This window comes from Sycon ciliatum, chromosome 3 (genome assembly GCF_964019385.1).
Source record: "Sycon ciliatum chromosome 3, ocSycCili1.1, whole genome shotgun sequence".
Classification (NCBI taxonomy): Eukaryota; Metazoa; Porifera; class Calcarea; order Leucosolenida; family Sycettidae; genus Sycon; species Sycon ciliatum.
This window is the reverse complement of record NC_088645.1, coordinates 20211743-20232115: the sequence shown is the minus strand read 5'-3', so window position 1 is coordinate 20232115 and position 20373 is coordinate 20211743. Positions and strand designations below refer to the sequence as shown.

Below are 20373 nucleotides of genomic sequence, written 5' to 3'. Positions count from 1 at the left end.
AAGTTTGAATATTAGGCACAGTGGGTACGCCAGTGGTGGAGCCAGAACTTTGAGAACTTCATTTGGTAGGGCATCAAGACCAGGGCTTTTGTTGCTTTTTAGTCTTTTTAGATAGCTGCGAACAGATGATGTGGTGGTATGTATAGAGCGCAGATCAGAAGACACAGTCGCAGAACGTTGCAGAGGTGGTATTGGAGAGGAATGGTCGTCTGGAATACCAGCTGATGTGAATTGCGTATTAAGAGTATTAGCTATAGACTTGGGGTCAGTCACCATCGAACCATTGGAAGCTAGTAACGGTGGTATGTCTTGACGTGTACTAGTTGTCCTTTGAGTGCGAACAAAGGTATACAGGTTAGGCCTGGAAGAGGGGCGAGATAGGGTGGTAGTGAGCGAACGTAAATATGCTCGATACTTAGAACGTGACAATGACTTCACCAAATTGCGCTGTTTTTGTATAAAGAAACATTAGCATAGGTGGAGTACTTCTTACTTAAGCTGTAGTAGTCGTATTTGAGTTTAATTGCACCTTGGAGATCTTTGTCGAGCCAAGGGATCTTGGGGTTACGGCTGGACTGACGAGGGTGGTGGCTGCCATGTTTGGGTGTAGCGGGTCAAGCTCCGTATTGTGGCACATAGAAGGAGAGCACGTCATCAAGAACTGTGGTGAACTTCTCCACAGCTTCATCAACAGTAGTGGAGGTGAATAAAAGATGCCAGTCACAGGCAAAAAGTGCAGAGTTGATGATTGACCAAGTGGAGGGTGTAATCTTGCGGAAGGCATGTCGCGGAGGAGTAGAAGTCTGAGAGCAGTTGTAAGAGGTGTTAGCAGTGGCAATGTAGTAAGCTAGCGTTGTAATGACATGCAAATGATCCGATGCAGCAAGCGGGGCAGCATCGTCAACAGAGCGTACAGAGAGGGGGCGGTTCGTAGCAAGCAAGTCCAGACAGGACAGTCTTCCATTCGGACCGACACGGGTGGGGAAATTGACAAGCTGCTGGAGGCCAAAGCTAGAGCACACTTATGATAGCTCCGTACCAGCACGCGAAGTGGTGTCACCACTCCACCAGTCAGAATTGTGGGCATTGTAGTCACCGGTAAGAAAAACATCAAATAAAGAGAGGTCCAAGGAACAGAGCGTGTCGGTAAGTATGTCGCAAAAGGAGGTGATATCAAGAAGGGATTGTGAAGGGGGCGGTAATGACAGCAAATGAGTAGCGGATTGGCCCGGAGACCCGCCGGTGCACCAAGCTCAAGCCATAAGGCCTCGCTTTGGGGAGAATCAAGGTCATGGCGACGGGTGCAATGTGGAAATGTCCCATCACGTATGAGAATGGCCACGCCACCATAGCCACGTAGGTTTGATCTCAGGTTCTTATGTGTAGATCTGTCTTTACGGAAGCATGTGTAGCCTGGAACACTGAATAAAAGTGACGGGCTTAGCAAGGTTTCTGTTCAACATGATGGTGGGCTTGTTGGCATGACATATTGCGTACAATTCCTGAAGTTTGTTTGTTACAGAGCGACAGTTGATAGTTACAATGTTATTATATTTATTATGCTATCGGCCTACATGCGATTCCCGGGCTGGTCGACAGGCGGCCCAGCCAGCCTGCTAGTTGGATCTCGGCCTCGCACACAAATCTACACAAAATGTTACTGCACTGAATGCATTCCCCCGATACACTTCGCATATATACTCATTCTCTTGATGGTACCGTACTCTTGATGGTACGGGACAGGTACGGGACAGCGCCAGGCATGTCGATGGCACAAACAAACAAAAATATTGTGAACAGCTGTCTTTGCTGGTACGGTACAGTACGGGACAGATACGGGATAGCGCCAGGCGTGACACAAACAAACAAACAAACAAACAAACAAATAAACAAACAAACACCAAACGAGAGAGCTTGGAAGCTCAGGGCTCTGCGCTATGCTTTGTTGCCTAGCTCATCGTGCATGTTGTTAGAACTGGTGAAAATGCTTTTTCCTTTGATCAGCTTCATCATTGTATTGCCAAAACGTTTCAATGAGATACTGAAGTAACGTCTTCTGCATAGCTTCGGGACCGGCGCTGACTCTGCCGATCACGGGCGTTCTGCAGTCGATGACGTTTCCTGGGACCGGCGCTGACTCTGCCGATCACGGGCGTTTATCTTCTTCTTCTTATTATACTGGCGGCAACCAACATCCATTCTGATTGCATTTACTCGTCTCCCTACTTCGTATTTCTTTCCAGAAAATCTACCCATACAGCAGGGAGTCGTTTACATGATATGACTCCCTGCTCTACATCTACATGACTGTATAATTATACGTTATAGTTATTATGCTATCCGCCTACATGCAATTCCCGGGCAGGTCTACAGGCGGCCCAGCCAGCCTGCTAATGGGATCTCGGCCTCGCACACAAATCCACACAAAATGTTACTGCACTGAATGCATTCCCCCGATACACTTCGCATATATACTAATGTCTTATTCTCTTGATGGTACCGTACTCTTGATGGTACGGGACAGGTACGGGATAGCGCCAGGCATGTCGATGGCACAAACACACAAAAATATTGTGGCCAGCTGTCTTTGCTGGTACGGTACAGTACGGGACAGATACGGGATAGCGCCAGGCGTGACACAAACAAACAAACAAACAAACACCAAATTAAAGCTGTGTGGACCCTGGCTAGCGCCAGACGTTACTGAAGTAACGTCTTCTGCATAGCTACGGGAATAAAGAGAAATGGAGTGAGAAGAAACACCTATGAAAATGCTAATCCTAGCACTAAGGTAATAACAGGAAAAAATGCGAAAGCACTTGACGAACTTGTAAGGACTACTAGTATACTGTGACACAAGATATGACACCATGGCCAACCAGGGCCAAACAAACAAACAGAACAAGCTGCTACTAAAACAATTTCAAACGAATAATGCTGTCCTTCTGACACACAGATTAGGCTCATGAATACGTTGACAATCAGCTTCTAACACACTCAACTGCAACTTATAACCATGACAAGCACGGCACAAAACAGAAAAAGAAGAATCAGAATAAACCTTGCAGCAATCAGGACGAGATACAAGATGCTTATACTCTGATGATTTCCTACTAGAAAACACACGCTCGCACCCGCTCTTACTCACACAATCATTCTCGCTCTCCCACTCACCGGACTCACTGGCCGAATCCTCCTCAACGACGTCCTGCCTTTGAGCAATCAGGTCCGGTCTCCTCCCGTCCCTCGTCTCACGTTCCTGTTGTGTATTCCGTTGGCTCCGTACTTCCGTACTGAAATAGGTCATGGTGTAATTAGCAGGTGCTCTTCTGGGTCTCGTTGATACTGAGGTAGGTATTGTTGTCGTCTCTGCTGGTGATGCAGCAAGCGAACACAGGACCTAGCGTCCCACTCGGCCAGTCCACCATCGGCCCCCGTGGCCATGACCAAGTCACTCTCTCCACCAGCGGAGGTGGATGTGGCTGTTGCGACGCCACGTGTGTTGCATACAGACACGTTTGCGTCATCATCGCTTGCTGCATCACCAGCAAAGACGACAACAATACCTACCTCAGTATCAACGAGACCCAGAAGAGCAACTGCTAATTACACCATGACCTATTTCAGTACGGAAGTACCCAGCCAACGGAATACACAACAGGAACGTGAGACGAGGGACGGGAGGAGACGGGACCTGGTTGCTCCACGGCAGGACGTCGTTGAGGAGGATTCGGCCAGTGAGTCCGGTGAGTGTGAGAGCGAGAATGATTGTGTAAGAGTGGTTGGAGCGTGTGTTTTCTAGTAGGAAGTCATCAGTGTATAAGCATCTTGTGTCTCGTCATGATTGCTGCAAGTTTTATTCTGATTCTTTTTTTCTGTTTTGTGCCGTGCTCGTCATGGTTATAAGTTGCAGTTGAGTGTGTTAGAATCTGTTTGTCAACGTATTCATAAGCCTAATCTGTGTGTCCAGAAGGACAGCATTATTCGTTTGAAACTGGTCTAGTAGCAGCTTGTTCTGTTTGTTTGGCCCTGGTTGGCCATGGTGTCATATCTTGTGTCACAGTATACTACTTCGAAGTAGCAGTCCTTAAAAGTTCGTCAAGTGCTTTCACAGTTATTCCTGTTATTACCTTAGTGCTAGGATTAGCATTTTCATAGGTGTTTCTTCTCACTCCATTTCTCTTTATTATTATCTTTGTGGATTATTATTATTTTTATTATTATTATTAACCATACGGCGAAACGTACGTCGTGTGAAACAACTTGTCTTAACTTATCTTTGATATTTTTGATCCACCCAAGTTGGGTGGTGTGCTGCTTTGCTGCTTCGAATTGTAGTTAGACCGCTTTGTCAAATCGCCTACTGGTCTCGTCATCGTCCAGTGACAATCGACACTCTTTGTTCCGTTGGGACTGTAGCTTGTGCTCGTTTTCGTTGCGCTTGCCTTCCCCTCTTTGGTCTTTCCATAACCTTGAACCTTCCAAGTTGGAAGGCTGTGGGTTAGCGCTACGGAGATGTGTTGAAGCTAGGTGTCAGGACGTCGAATGTTTCAGTACTCTGTCAGTTTTGTGCCTTGTTGTTGCACTTTCTGACTGTATATAGTATCTAGTTACAGTGATGGAGAGTTACTCTTAACTCGTTTCCATAATGTCCTTTTCCTTTCTACTTTTATTATTGGCTCAATACCCGAGTTTCAAATTATTATTATTATTATTATTCTTTATTTCCACGATGTCCCATGGCCAATAAGGAAGATAATATTATGATTCAAATCAGTCCAGAGTCATATAAAGTCCGTAACTGGCAGGGCAGGGCCTTTTTCAAAACAAAACAAAAAACAAAAACAAAAATCATCCCGATGTTAGCAGCAAGTTTAGTGGCAAGTACTCTCGTTACCAGTTAGTACTTAGTTGTAAGAGTGTTTTATTAGGCGGGTTACAGAACTGTCATTCGCTGGCTTACTTGTAGTTTTGAAAACGCTTTGCTCTTCATTGAGATATCTACCATTCTCTCTTCTTTCTCATTAATTTCTCCCCAACCCTCCTCCCCTGTAACACAATATCATATTCGCTGCCTTGTCATTGTGCATTTTTGCTCGTTTGGATTAGCGAATTCAAATAAAGCATTCAAACAAACAAACAACAAACAACGAACCAACGCATACGGGGATACAAGGGCAAAGAAAGTTTTTTTAAATGTGATAGTCGCACAACTAACATAACAGGTCCGGCTTGCCCGTGGCGGATAGAAAAGTGTGATTTATAATACAATAGTAGCGTGTACAAGTAATCAGCAGCACAAATTTCAATGCCGGATGTACCGATACCGCTGAACCAGGAAATGTCTCATAACACGACGCCAATAAGCATTCGGCCGTGAGCGCAAGCTACTCCTCATACGTACTTGCCTCCTTAGCAGTCTGCATCTCCTTATTGGTCGGGGTTGTCCAGCAGGTACCGACCTGCACTCGGCTGACAAATCTAAGCGACGTAAAATACGTTCGATTTGATTATATGCGGCAACAATTACTTGCCCTGCCGTGGTATTACGTCGCGATGGGTTTTGCTGAACTTGAGGCAAGGCGAGTTGCAGAGAATGCATCCACCGTAACATGGTACGTCGGTTGTTGGTTATGCCAGGCGTAGGAACTTCCACCTGTCTGACCAGATCAATATGGCCCTCAAACTCATCTAATGAATCTTCCTCTTCATTGTCGGCTTCATTACCATCATCACCATCATCTCCTGATTCTTCAGCGCTGTCATCAACATCGTCCTCTTCTTCGTCATCTACTTCAGTACATTCTACTTCTTCGTAGGCACCTACTTCGAGGTCGAAGGCATCTATTTCGCCACCTACTTCGCCATATCCTACGTCTTCGTAGGCACCTGCATCGAGGTCATCTAAGTCGAGGGCATCTACTTCGAGGTCGTCATCATCATCGTCATCTTCTTCTAAATCATTCTCGGCACAGGCGTCACTACCGTTTCCTTCCTCATCAGATGGATCGCAAGCTGAGGGATTGTTATCTGAACTTTTAGCGCCACCGGTGTTATCACTTTCATTACAGTTGTCCCCATCCATCATCCTGTTGCCGGAATTCGTGGACAAGGGACAGTCGGATTTGTCGTCACCATCTGTCCCCTGGCCTTTCAGCTGTGGATTATTATTATTATTGTTGTCTGCCATTGTTGAACCCAACTACACAAAAATGTACAGCGATCGTGAGCAGTTCAACAGACTGAACGAAATCCCTGTTGCTCGAAGTCCAGCCCAATCTCCGCCCTTCATAACATTGTGTATATGGAGTGTATGTGCATGATCCCGTGTGTATAGGGAGTGTGTACAAACTGGACAAGATCGATGCTACACATAATTTCCAGTGATCACCTGTCTGCTTGGACAATCGATTGTTTGTTTTGATGTGTGTCAGTGCGCTGTGCTAACAGGAAAATAACACATGCGTGTACATTGTATGTAGAATAGCAAACAAAATAACTACTGGTCATCAGAAAGGGAGACAGAGACGTGTGGCAGAATCCAGAAGCTCGTGTACGTTGTGTGGCGGCGTCGCTATAATTACGATATCCATATTTAAAAGTCTAACAGCGTTCACATCAATACTCAACTTATTCTTTTGCTCACTGAGCATACAATCTTTCCATTTTTTTTCTTCTGTTTTCTTTTTCAACCTAATCCTCCCTACCCAATATCTCTTTGGTGCGTCCATGGAGCTATGAAGCCGAGACCTCTGGTCGGCGGAGCTCAATGGGCCCCACCGCCACACTCCATTATTCACCCCAGTGTCTGGAGATATGTGGATTTTGTAGAAAGAAAAAAAAACACATGATTGTGCATGTTCGTCTATGGTTATTTAACTATAATTTGTTGAACAGCAAAATATATCAAATTTGGACTTCACGGGGAATTTCAAAGTTTTAGGAAATTAGAGGCTACATGCCACGTACTGCTCTTTTCTCTCCGAAACTCAACACTTGCGAGCCAGATATGAAAGAAAGAAAAAAATCATCAGTCACACCACCGGGACTCGAACCAGGGACCTTGCTTTTCGCGAGCAATGCTCTAATTGCGTTGGAATTTCTTAACTTTTCTATCTTCTGCTCTCATCACCTTTGGTCTCTTTTGGCCCGGTATTGGGTTTTTCACCTCCCCTCATGGCAACGTGAGTGAAATCGAGCCAATTCAATAATAGTCAGAGCGGACTCTAGAAATCTCAGTAATACTATGTTGCATAATAATCTCGATAACAACACCATTCGGCTAAACCATTTTTCGAGCTTTGACCGATCTCACCGTCCTTATCCCTTCAAGAATGCCTGCTGCTACAATTACTTTATTATTGTTTTGATATTGGAGTTCAGATTGAGGTTCTCTCTCTTAATCTTCCTTCCCTTATTTCTTGTCCTTTTTTATATTTTTATATCGCTCTCTTTGTGCTGTCCCTTCCATGGAATTCTCTTTCCGGTGGGATTGGCGTACCGCCTTCGAAAGGAGTGAATAAAGGATAGAAACTAATCTCAACCCGTCAATAAAAGATAACCCTGACATGAATGTACCAAAAAGTTCTGTCCGCAGATAGAGTTACACTGATGGCAATAATGGCATTGATAACAATAGTGTCAACAGCAGCTTCTTCTTCTTCGTCATCTGCTTCGGTATATTCTACTTCTTCGTAGGCGGCTACGTAGTGGTTATTTATGTCGAGGGCATCTACTTCCAGATCATCATCTTCTTCGTCATCTGCTTCGGTACATTCTACTTCATCGTAGGCGGCTACGTAGTGATGATTTATGTCGAGGGCATCTACTTCCAGATCATCAACATCATCATCGTCGTCGTCATCTTCCTCATGGTCATCATCTATCTCATAGTCATTACCTTTTCCTTCCTCATCAGATGGATCGCAAGCGGATTGATTGCTATCTGAACTTCTAGCGATAAAGGTGTTATCACTTTCATTACAGTTGTCCTCATCCATCTTCCTGTTGCCGGAGTTCGTTTGCAAGGGACAGTCGGATTTATCGTCACGATTTGTCCCCTGGCCGTTAGGCTGAAGATTATTTTTATTCTTGTTGTTGTCGGCCATTAACCCAGCTATACAAAACGTTAACCGGTTGTGAGCAGTTCAACAGACTCCAACAAACCCCTCTTGCTCGAAGTCCAGCGAATCTCCGCGCTACATGCATGTGTATAGGGGTTGTGTACAAACTGGACAATACGCGTGTTACACTTTTAGTCCAGCCACCACCTGTCCACTGGTACCGCTTGGACATTGGTTATTTTTGTTTTGTTTTGATGTATTTCAGCTCGTTGCATCAACAGAACAATGGGACAGGAGTGTCGAAGAGAGAACAAAATAGCGACTGGTCAAAAAAAGGAGACAGACAAAATGGTTGAGAGTATGTCGTCGTAGCCCGCTCACTACAAGAAACCTTACAAGCAAAGAATGACGATTAGCCGAATAGGTGCGAAATTTCATAGTCACTTTGCTGGCTGTAATTAGTAGTAGTAGTGCAAATTTAACTCGGATACTGAGCCAATAAATATAATTAAAAGGGAAGAAATCAAATGGAAATTCATTTATGAACCAACTATCCACGGCTGTAACATGGTAATAAGCAGTCAGAAAGTAACAGGGCACAAAACTGACATGTTACTGAGACACTCAACGACCTGTGACCTAGCTCTCACATACCTGCAGTACGCAAACCAACAGCCTTCCAGCTTGAAAGGTTCAAGGTTATGGTAGAACCAATGAGGGGAAGGCGAGCGCAGCGAAAATGTGCACAAGTCTACGTACATGTCAAAGTTCGGTGAAATGATGCTTCCGGTAGTTCTGGGTGGTAGGATTAGCCCTAGAACTACGCGAATCCAAATACATGTAAAATCAATCAACTACCGGAGCCATCACATGATGCATTTCCAAATTTCAAATTGGGATTGCTGTGCAATGGACGTTTAGAATCTCCCCACATCTTGTGACTTTAAAAAAAATATTTTGTTCATGCCACTGGGCTTCTTTATCGAAATTTGGGTACGTTTCCGAAATGCCAGGGGTGCTACCTAGAACTAGCGCGCAGCATCATAATGGCTCTACACAACACAGGCATCGGTACGAGGTCGAATTTCACTTTCTGTAAGGGTCATAATTATACGCCCTATACACTTATGTTAGACCAAAAAGGTTGCATATTTCATGTATGATAATGGCCATGTATGATTCTCTTCCATTCATCAAGGATGAATTTAGTAGCTGGTCCCTAACTCTGAACGCGGAGAAAACAGATTGGATTCACGTAACCCATGATGATGAAACTTTTCGATTCTCTCGCCAGCTCGGGTCACTTCTTGGTGACAAGTAGGATTGTGAGCGCAGAAGGAGGTTAGCATCAACTGGCTATTGTAAAAATGTCCATAGAAACAAGATCAGCGAGAGCTGGAGACTGCAGCTGTATCGGGCCTATGTCAAGCCAAATCTGCTGTACAACTGCGCGGTATGGGGCCTGATGCAAGCTGCATCCGGGGACTTGGACGTCTTTCATTGGAAGCAATAACTGAACCTGATAGGCGTGACATACTCCCACATAGTGTCTAATGAGCAGCTCTACAAGAGATGCACTGAGGACCTGATATCCACAACCGTGGAGAATGCCGCTTTGCGCATTCTTGGCCATGCTCTAAGTCTGCCGGATGATGCACCTGGGAGGTAAGCGATTCGTGAATACTTCACCATTTGCCGAGCGGAAGGAGAGCTCGAGGGCGACCTCGAACCACAGTGCAGGGTGTTCTTCACTGTGAGGTGTCGCCTAGGAACACGCCAGGCCTTTCCAATCAGCACCACCTGGACGCGCTCTCCGTGATGGCCCAGGATCAGGTTGCTTACAGAGGCTTTACTAACGCGGCATTGGGCGCGTGCGGGTGCGGGCATCATCCTCTGGTCGCTTTGGCAATTCAGCTGGTGTGTTTAATGCCGGAAAGCTTCCATGCTGGAGGAGAAGCGAAACGAACCATACAGCATGGTGCTTAGCTTTTGTTCCGTGCCGGCTCGCGTATGCGCTACTGCGTCCTGCCATCCGTAGTCTACGTGGACATCGGCAGCGGGCATTCAAGCCCTACGCCACTTCAGCTGTGCTGGCCGTGTTCAGCTATCACATTCGTGGAAAATTGACTTGAAAATGTCAGTTAGATTCTTGTTCTTGCTGTAGATATGTATACTATCTGACTTCTCCTCGCTAGTTATGAGTATTTTCTCTCTGTTGGTTTTATGTCTTCAATATTATAGTTTCTTTACTTCGTTGTCGTGTAAACTCAAATTGTTGTCGTGTAAAAAAAAGAAAATTAAAATAGGGTTTTTCAACTGCAAGATCATAACGAGAAGCAACTAAACTTCAAAACTACTTGGAAGAATGGGTATGTATGCGACATTTCAGGAAGGTTTTAGTGAGATGTTATGAACACATTTTGGTACATGTAGTGTAAGTTTCTTTCTTTGAGCCAGTAGTTTTCAGTCCGTGTTTTCGTTCAGCGTCGAGATGTCTTCAGGTTCTCCTTCCGGTTTTGAGGGAGCTGATCCTCTGCTGGTGACTGACAAAGAGGTGAGTATTTCCTAACGCTTGACGTGGATCAGATTCAGCGTACAAACGACACAAATAGTCGACGAAATTGACCAACTCACAACTATGAAAGAAACTTTGTGTTTAATGTTTCTCGCCATTTATCGCGAAATATTTCTGGTTGCAAATATGGCATGTGGTGTGTTCTTTATTGTCGCTTCTTTTCCTGACTTTTCCTGACTTCTTCAGTCAGTTTTGAGTCTCACCAGTGTCCCTGCCCTCCCACCCTTCATTTCTGTGCATATTATCATTGCTTTTTATCACTTTTTGCCGTGATGTGCTTGCCATGCCGGCATGATGCCTAATCGCCATTGGGGATATACACCCGGTTTTTTCCTCATAACTGCGTCCGTCCGCGCGAGGGTTTTTTCCCGGCTGGCTCGGTCCAGGAAAATTAATCTGACGGTCCCAAGTAGTTCTGCATCATGGCCTATTTCTGCAATCCACTGGCACGCCTATTCTATCTGAGGTACTCTGTTCTCAGTCCTTGCTTCTATACCTCACTCGTTATCCGGTTCACAAGTTGTACATTGCACTGTTGAGATACCGAATTCAAATAAATTAGGGGTGAAAGTTGGCATTGAGATCCCGAGTTCGAGTACTCTGATTTTCTCCGATCGAATATTCGAGTATTCGAGTATTCTTCATCTCCTAAAAATTGCACACCGAGGGCCTTAAAATCACATGATACACCCCTGATTGAACCGAATGGCAGCCATTTTTCTCTGGTATATTGGTTGCTGGGTCATTTGGGCTCTCTCTACTCTTGAACAAATGTTCACCACACAGTCTGCACATCAATATCTGCCAATTGGCTGCTCTGAAACTGCAGATTTCTGTGGTAAATGCATGTACCACGTAGGAACGAGTACTCTGATTTATTCCGAGTACGAATATTTCTGAAAAAACCGAGCGAGTATTCGAGTATTCGGTATAATTGTTTCACCCCTAAAATAAATCAATACCATACCATACCATCTGGCTGCGGCCAACTACCCAGTCACATCTGGCTGCGGCCAACTACCCTTCACTTTGTGTGTTGTCGCTATTGCTGTCTATGCCTCTGTGTGTGATTATGTGGAGCGAGAACGTGACATAATACTTTCAATTACCGGTACTGGTTGTCCCTAACTCCAGGTAACCAGCGACGTACATAGACGAGATAACTGACAACTCAGGGCCCTCGCTATGCTTGGTCCATCACTAGTTCCGTACACGCCGTATACGAAATCGTGTACGAAATTTATAGTTGATGGTACGGGACAAGTACGGGATACCCAGAGCACGTTTCTAGTCACTTGCTTGCCTATTCTAGCCACATATTTTCCCATCCATAATCTGACTTATTGAGCACCCCCTTATTTGACCAACATAGGTACATTCGGAGTATAAAGCGAAGTAACACCTAACACCTCTAACACCTCTTCGATTTGCTCACCATGGCTATTGCAAGCTTGAAAGACTTATGCGCTGAAGCCCATCATTGGTGCCTTCTTGAGTTCGCGTCACTTCGTAGCACTTATGGTTCATCAACCACTGTGTCCACACGTTCTGTAGTGTGCTCTTGAGGAGCTTGTCGTTTATGCAGGCATCGCGTACATGCAGCTGGGATACAAACCAACCTGGCCTAATAGGACATCAATGAACGGGTGACAATAATAAATCAAAATAAACTCATGAATATGGAGTACGGGTGCATGAGAAAAGTTTACATTCAAACCGATATGGACTGCTATAAACACCGTGTTCATTTAGCCGCATCTATCGCGGAGGTCAGTTTTACTTTTAGTATTATATCAGGTTGCCCTTGTGGATTGTACTTCAAAGTAGTTCCCGTGCAAAGTCAGGTGACTTTGGCGGCGGCAGTACGGAATTAAGGCTGAGAAGGCCCACTACATGGAGTTGTGAGCTTCCTTATCATCCCCAACAGTCAGCGCTTGCTTGCTAGTCGTTCACATTTCTCAAAACAAGTTTCCCCGGAGACAGAAAAGAAAGAAAATTACTTAGTAGAGATACAAATTCCCGGTTCAGCAACAACACTCCTAAATGGCTTCCACGAGTAGACTTTCCTGCGTTCTCTTCACGTGATGGAGGAGGAGAAAGAGTTTGCACGTAGAGGCTTAGAGTAATCAACGAAAGGATCGCCTGGAAACAAGGCATCAACGATAGAACTTTTAGATGCGTGTAGGCTCAGCACATGCGTATCGAGATCAACGTCTTCACAGCTAGCGCTATTGTACTAGCGATAGCGTGTGGAATTGCGTTCGATGCACATCATACATCTTGTGATGTTTTCTTTTTATGATATTGGAACCAAAATTTTTGTCAGCTTTGACCATAGGCATGTTCACTGGGTGGGAAGTATGTGAAGTGGTGTGTGTTTTTTTATGCGTGCGTTCAGGTACAGAACAGTCCTACCAACACACGCACACACACACACACACACACACACACACACACACACACACACACACACATACACACACACACACACACGTTTCATATGGTTGTTGTGGCCATGCTTGGCCATTATTGCTCTCTGAGTACTGTGTTGCAGCTATCATTATCATGTCGTAGTGGAATAGCACTTTGTTATCAGCACTTGATGTGTATTTCTCACTTTCAATCGCACAAGTCACACTTGTAACCTTCAGCACTGTCACTAGGTGTCACTAGGTGTTACTTCTATTTGAGTGTTTATATAAAGGTTCATTTCTGAAGAATTGTTTATTCGCTCAACGAAGATTCCTGACGAGTGTTGAACAAAAACGTTTTCGAATCTTTCTCTATTGTTATCTTCACTATTGCGTAATCTTTCCTTTTTCTTTCTGCACAAGTCAGGCATCGATTGATTCCGTTTATTTAAGTAGTCGCATGTCCACCCAACTGCTTCTCGTTATTGATCTTCTTTGTTTACGACTCGTCGCCGTTACCACTCGGTGGTGGTATCGAACCGAAGGCCACAACCAGGAACGTCAACACACCGGTCTAATCACCATTTGTTATCAACATAGCGAGTCACGACCACTCAAACGATGTTGTATTAACAATACCTCGCGTAGCTTAATTTTTTTCTCCAGATATAACAGAAATCATTTGATTGAGCATATAAAATAAGAATAACACGGACAGGGACTAATATGCCTCGTCTCTAATCATATTCCGAGTCTTCATCATCCGCGTCATAATCACTATCGCGAGAAACATAATCTTTTTCTTCTGTTGACTCGTTTTCGAAGAGTTCGAACTCATCTTCCGTGTTCTCATTTTCCGCATCAGCGTCGTAGTCTGAATCCCCATCGACTTCAGCGACATAGTAAACATCTGTAACAACGCCATTATGGACTTGACGATCTACCAGTTGGTAACGAAACTCTTGCGTACCATTGGACAAAACTACGATTTCGAGGTTGTCTATACTTCAACTTACACTTTTTTTAAATACTTCAAGGAAATACAAATTAACAAGTCAAATGCCATCAAGACCGTAGCTTTAAATAGGTTGTTCCTTTTTTACAAATTACTGGATGATCATGTATGACCCCTTTAGGACTTACTGGTGATTGCTGTATATCCAAGAATCAGTGACTGTGTGCTTTATGGGCAGACAATCTGACTATACACATGAATGCATAAATGTACAAACCCAGCTGGCGCGCAACAGGACGCATTCACACAGCTCATCAGTATGACTAGACGACACAAAGACTGAGCAATACACCTGCTTTGCGCATCACGATGACAAACGTAACAAAATCCTTCTCGAATAACCAATTGACACAATGGTATTTTTATTAGTTGACATCACTCGTGAATAACAAGACTTCACATTACTCAAGGGAGTCTTCATATTATTACTCCTAAAACTAGATGTAGGGAGTCTACACATTACTCCTAGACTCGACGATAGAACAAGACGTAGTGGGTCTTCCCCGGTGAATATTTGGTGAGCTGACTGTCGTCTATACTAAGCCTTTACCACTGCATCGTGGATGCGAATCCATTTGCCAGTGGTGGGATCCTTGGAATCGTTAGAGTAATGACCACTGTCTCCTGTGGCGCCTTTGTGATAGATGACTGCAGAAACGTAAAATTCAAATACACAACGTAGCACCCATTAATGCGGAGGACACAAGAAGTATTTCTGATAGTTTATTAAATTTACTGACTCTCTCAAACGAGCGCACCACCACAAGCCACTACTGACCAACTAATACTAGTTATAGCAAACTTGCAGTGTGAAACGACCTTCAAGCTCTGCGATCGGCTAACATATTACTTTCTCAAGGATGACAAGTCAATCATGCATCATGAGCATATCGGCATCCAGAAAGTTTTGGTTCAGACGTGTGAATTACTTTAGCGCTTCCATGATGCACTCATGGCAGAAATGATGTCCACACGCAACCACGAGCATGGGGTTGCGCAAGACCATTTGGCAGATCGGGCATTGGTAATTCTTGTCCACTGGCGTCTTGAATACATCCTCATCATCTTGGCTATGGTTCTCCATGGGAGAAAGTACAAAACTTCGCCCTGTAGAAACGAGGACAGAAATTGCATAATAAGGCTTCATCTCGAATCGTTCAATCCTAAAAAACGTTCTGCAAACTCGCCAGTACGCCTGCTACAGGCCACTTCACTCCCAGCTCTCTCAGGTATGCCAAGCGCGCACACAATTCACCTACCCTACCGGTGGCAAAGCGCAGAAGGTCACGACAGCGTTGAAGACTGCCTTTTATGACTTTCTGGTCTGAATCTAGCTTCGTGTATAACTTCTGAAGTCACCTACGGAAGGTAGAAACTGCACTGCTCGTGCCCGTCTTCTCTTCCCTGTGCGTCTCGTGGTTGTTTGATCCGATGTATAGTTCGCACAGCACTTCTTTGCATGTTTTACAGTAATTGGTTATTGGTAACGACTCTGATACTGTTATTGAATACCTGGCGACAGGGATTCAGCCTCTCCCTGGGACTGCCCAGGCTTCTTAGCTTCTCCTTCCACTGGAGCAGGCAACGTCACTGTACGTTCTCGATGAACACGATCGAACCTAGCATCATCGATCAGCAACTGGTCGTGTCACCATTCAGGAGAGTTAAAGGGTGTAAACCTCGAACAAACGTGACACTTGATCCTGCTGTGGTCGTCGATTGCCATTGACAAACAGTCTCTGCAGATCTTGTGCAAACAGTGCAGTAGATTACGAGGCCTGGTTTCCCCATCTGGGCAACGTGAGCAGGGGTGACGACATACGGTTGGTTCGTGTTGCAGCAAAGCACATGCAGGCAGGGACCCCATGTAGACTGCTGCCGCACGACCCACAGTCCCAGTTGCCGACACAGTAGTTGCAACGAGTTTATTGCCTTCCCGGTTTGTTGAAAATTGGCTAGTAGCGTCCATGATCAAGGCCTTTAGTTGATGATGAGCTACGATACAGCGGCCTAACTAAATCTTCCCTTCCTTATGTTTGAACTCTATTGCAAATACTACAAGTAGTGCCACAACATTGACAGATACAAACAGGAGACAAGAAATATACTTGCCAAATCCACTCAAATGATGGTGTATGAACTAGTGTTTACGCATTATTTTACGTACGAAGTAACTTTAATCGTTTCTTTCTTTCCTTTTCACGAATTACTGGCTGAGCATCCATGACCACTTCAGGACCTGCTGCTTGCTGTATGTCCATGAGTCAGTGACTGTGTGCTTTATCGGCAGACAATCTGACTATACACAGGAATGTCTAAAATGTAAAAACACAGTGAACACACAGTTAGCGCCCAATACAACGAATTCGTGCAGTTCATCTGTATGACTGAAAGGCACAAAGACTGAGGAATACACCTGCCTTGTGACATTGCACTGCCCCACAAAAATTCAACACCTAGAGCAACCGTAACCAAACTGTTCTCGAATAACAGATAAGGACAAAATGATTTTTTATTAGGTGACATAACTCGTGAATAAAAAGAGACTTTACATTCATCAAGGAAGTCTACACATTACGTATAAAACTAGATATAGGGAGTCTACACAATACTCCTAGACTCGACCATAGAACAAGACGTAAGGGGTCTTCCCCGCCGGATAATTGGTGACCTGACTAGCGTCTAGGGCCTTCACCAGTGCGTCGTCGAAGCGAATCCATTTGCCAATGGTGGGATCCTTGGAATCGTTGGAGTAATGACCACTGTCTCCTGTGGCGCCGTGGTGATAGATGACTGCAGAACAGAAACATCCAAGTGTGCATTGTGCCCCTTAATGTGGAGAATACATGAAATTATTGTGATACTGTATTCGATGGACTGTGCGTTTTTCGTACTAAGAAAGCTGCCATAAGTACATCAACATTTTACACGAGTATCTCTGCCAAGGGGTCGATGCCTATCAGAAGAAACGTCAATACTCTTCTATTCTTTGTTGACTTCTTATAAAACAATTTTTTCATTACCATACTAAACTAACCGATCACTATCTCGTCCGCCCCAGGCCGATGATACTTGATAAAGGCTGATTCACTCACTAGAACTGTGGTAGCTACCATAGTTATGCTCCTACCTCCGAAAGGATGCCAAAATATGCTCCAAATTTTCAACAACCAAATTATGCCAATAATTATTATGCTGGCATAATCCGCCGGTGCTCACCGGCAACACAGCGTATTCATACAGTTCAACTGCATAAAGACGGGTGATTACACCTGCCTTGTACCGTTAACGTTAGAGCCATCACAGTGTATGGCGATACTTCGACACTTAGCGCAATCGTCACAAGATTGTACACAGTAGCGTATAAAGACAAAAAATGATTTTATTTTATTATGACATCACTGGTGGATTGAACGAGATAAGTGTATGTCTTGTAAATGAAGCGAAACGGAAGGAGTCTTCACATTACTCCTACATGCGTAATTAAAACAAGACGGCATTAAACATTAGTCCTAAAACTAGATGCATGCGTCTAAACAGTCCTAAAACTAGATTCATGGAGTCTAAACAACAATGGAGTTTCCACACTACTCCTAGACTCGACTATAGAACAAGACGTAGGGGGTCTTCCCCGCCGGATAGTTGGTGACCTGACTGGCGTCTAGGGCCTTCACCACTGCATCGTCGAAGCGAATCCATTTTCCAGTGGTGGGATCCTTCGAATCGTTTGAATAATGACCACTGTCTCCTGTGGCGCCGTGGTGATAGATGACTGCAGAACAGGAAAATTTAAGTATACATTGTGCCCTTTAATAAGGAGAATACATGAAATTATTGTTGTATACCGTGTTGAATGGACTGACATAATTGTTGCATTTACAATGCAGTTGCGTGATGGCCACCACTTTCTGAATAATGGTTTTCATCCCTCATATTGATTTTTACTACAATTGTGCTCTTTTAATATTATTGTTTTTACCCCAAAGGCAATATTGATTTTTACTACAATTGTCCCACTTACCCGAAATAAGCTCGTACTCCGGCGACACAAGTGGAGATGGCTCAATCATGGCTGGATAACACAAAATTTATAGGAGACAAGGTTATAAACTTCCGAAATGTGAAACTGGAATTCACGAAACTAATAAGAGCACAGTCCTAACTTAAAAATCTCGTTACTTTTGGTGATCATGGTACAATTTCAATCTACTGATAAAACGAAAACGAGACTTATAATTATACAATGAAGATACTCACATCGTTGCAGGGTCAACTTGAATCCGAACTTCACGCGCTTGTGTATTTTCTCTAAACCGCGTGTTGAATCGAACGTGAATCGTTTCAAGTGAACCATGAGGAGGGTGGGAAGCCGCGTGAACGTGGTCTTCCTAACCGCTCCTTTAGCATATTCTTCCAGTTCCACGGCACTTGCTAAGACGTCGAATGCATCCTGAATAGTCTGGATGCGGATGTCGTCGACCCCTAGCGGAAGCGTGACAAATCTTTCTTCGGTGACGGAGACCACGACGCCCTTCTTGTCGGTGATAGTGTTCTTGAGCTCGCCGAAAACCAGGTGTTGAATCGGCGATGGTGCCGTTGCCACAAATTCACCCCATTTTGCCTCGTCGTGCAATTTATTGAGCAAGGAAGAGAGGAATTCCTCGGCATCTTCCTGCTCCCCCTACAGAACAGAAAGACATCGGAAGTGTCGGAAATGTCATTATTATTGTGTGATATCATACCCGCGAATTCCGTTAAATGCAAGTATTACTATTAGGTTTTAACCAAACGGGACACCTTCTGTCTTTTTATTGCCTATCAATGTAAATGACATTTTGACCTAACTAAAATGCTTTTATGCCGAACAGACAGAAAGCATCCCTATGAGTTCATCATGGAGACCGTAAATCAATCTGGATAAAGATGAAAGAGCACCTTAACTTACGTATACTGATAAATATGGGTTCACGATGGGCATTATCTCGTAGAACTGGCATGGTTCGAACGGAGTACCAATCGGCACTTGAGGGCCCTTGACCTTCTTGGGCTTTGCTCGTTTAACTCTCACGCCCTCCCAAGTGCCAAGATCTTCCTTGTCGGCTACTTTTGGTTCTCCATGCGACCAAGTGAAAAACTCCGCCCTGTAGAAAAGAGGACAGAAATTGCATAATATTGAATCGAGCAATACTACAAAATCCTCTTCCTGCCAAACGTCAACAATGCACTTCTTATTTCTCCTGCTGGAGACATATCGAGGAATAACCAACAAACAATCAGCGCTTTTATAGCTACAATGTCAATAGTCATGAATCTAAACTACAATGATCAAACGGTAAGTGTAACAGCATTAGCTCTTTGAGGACGAAGGAAGAATATATCCGTTTTTTAAGGTATAGCTGGATTCCTAAGGAGTAGTGTATCCGTTTTTGAGAAAATTGCGATATCGATATATATTGTAGGTGCTTGAAGTCGATCATATAAAAGTATGCTGTAGGAAGACCTACATGGAAGCGCTCTCGTTGGCAACTTCATTCTCCCTTGTTCATAAAGGGATTAAAAACTAATTGCCTTACAGTGCGTTGATGACGGGTTTATCCGGGCTGCCCGCTGTTGACTGAAGCATGACAATGCCGCGGATAAGGCACACGTTATAAAGACTACAAGATCTACAAAATCACAAGAAGAGAGGACACACGAGTACATGGACAGTATTGTTGAAGAATACTCGAAGACGTAGGGTCGAGCAAATATTTCGTGCGAAGTTAATTTCTCAGCAGCCCTCTTGCGAGTGTGAATCCATCATATAGCATCGCACAAATACCTACATGCGGAGGCAAACTGGAATATAGATTGCAAATGGTTGGCTTCTTTGCTTACCACATGGATGTAGCACATCTGGCCCCTGTTCTTGAGCCCTCGGAACTGGATTTTCGGTTCCTGAGGGCTTATACCGTTGTTGCTGCAGGTCGCCATTCCGAAATTTTAGACAAAACGAACCTAAAATGACTGTCGAAAGTTTTACAAAGAGTGCGCTGAATGCTTGTCGCTTTCCTGTAAACAGACGAAGAACTAATGACACCGGCAACCAGCGTCTCCACAACCCGACTATTTATACATGTTGGTGACCGCTATTCCCTACTGTGGTGCGTATTGGGTAGCGTCTATGTGTATTCGACGGTAAAATAGCATATTGTAAAATGCATAAAACGCGATATCATGCTGCAGTGGATAGTATGAGTAAATAGGTGGCCCTACTGCAGCGTATTGTCGGTAAACTAATATTTTATCTTATATTTATGGACTGGGATG

At 44.2% G+C, this 20373-nt stretch overlaps 1 protein-coding gene across 1 annotated transcript; it reads right to left on the bottom strand.

Annotated features, from left to right (window-relative positions):
• Positions 1-17428: 17428 nt before the first annotated feature.
• LOC135812560 (ubiquitin carboxyl-terminal hydrolase 10-like) lies at positions 17429-19708 on the bottom strand. The gene is made up of 5 exons (XM_065325886.1): positions 19638-19708; positions 19010-19205; positions 18322-18745; positions 18086-18136; positions 17429-17836 (listed from the first exon to the last, which is right to left on the bottom strand). Exons 1-5 carry the CDS (start codon positions 19685-19687, stop codon positions 17658-17660), a joined length of 900 nt encoding a protein of 299 aa, XP_065181958.1. The 5' UTR covers positions 19688-19708; the 3' UTR covers positions 17429-17657.
• Between the last annotated feature and the right edge of the window lie 665 nt (positions 19709-20373).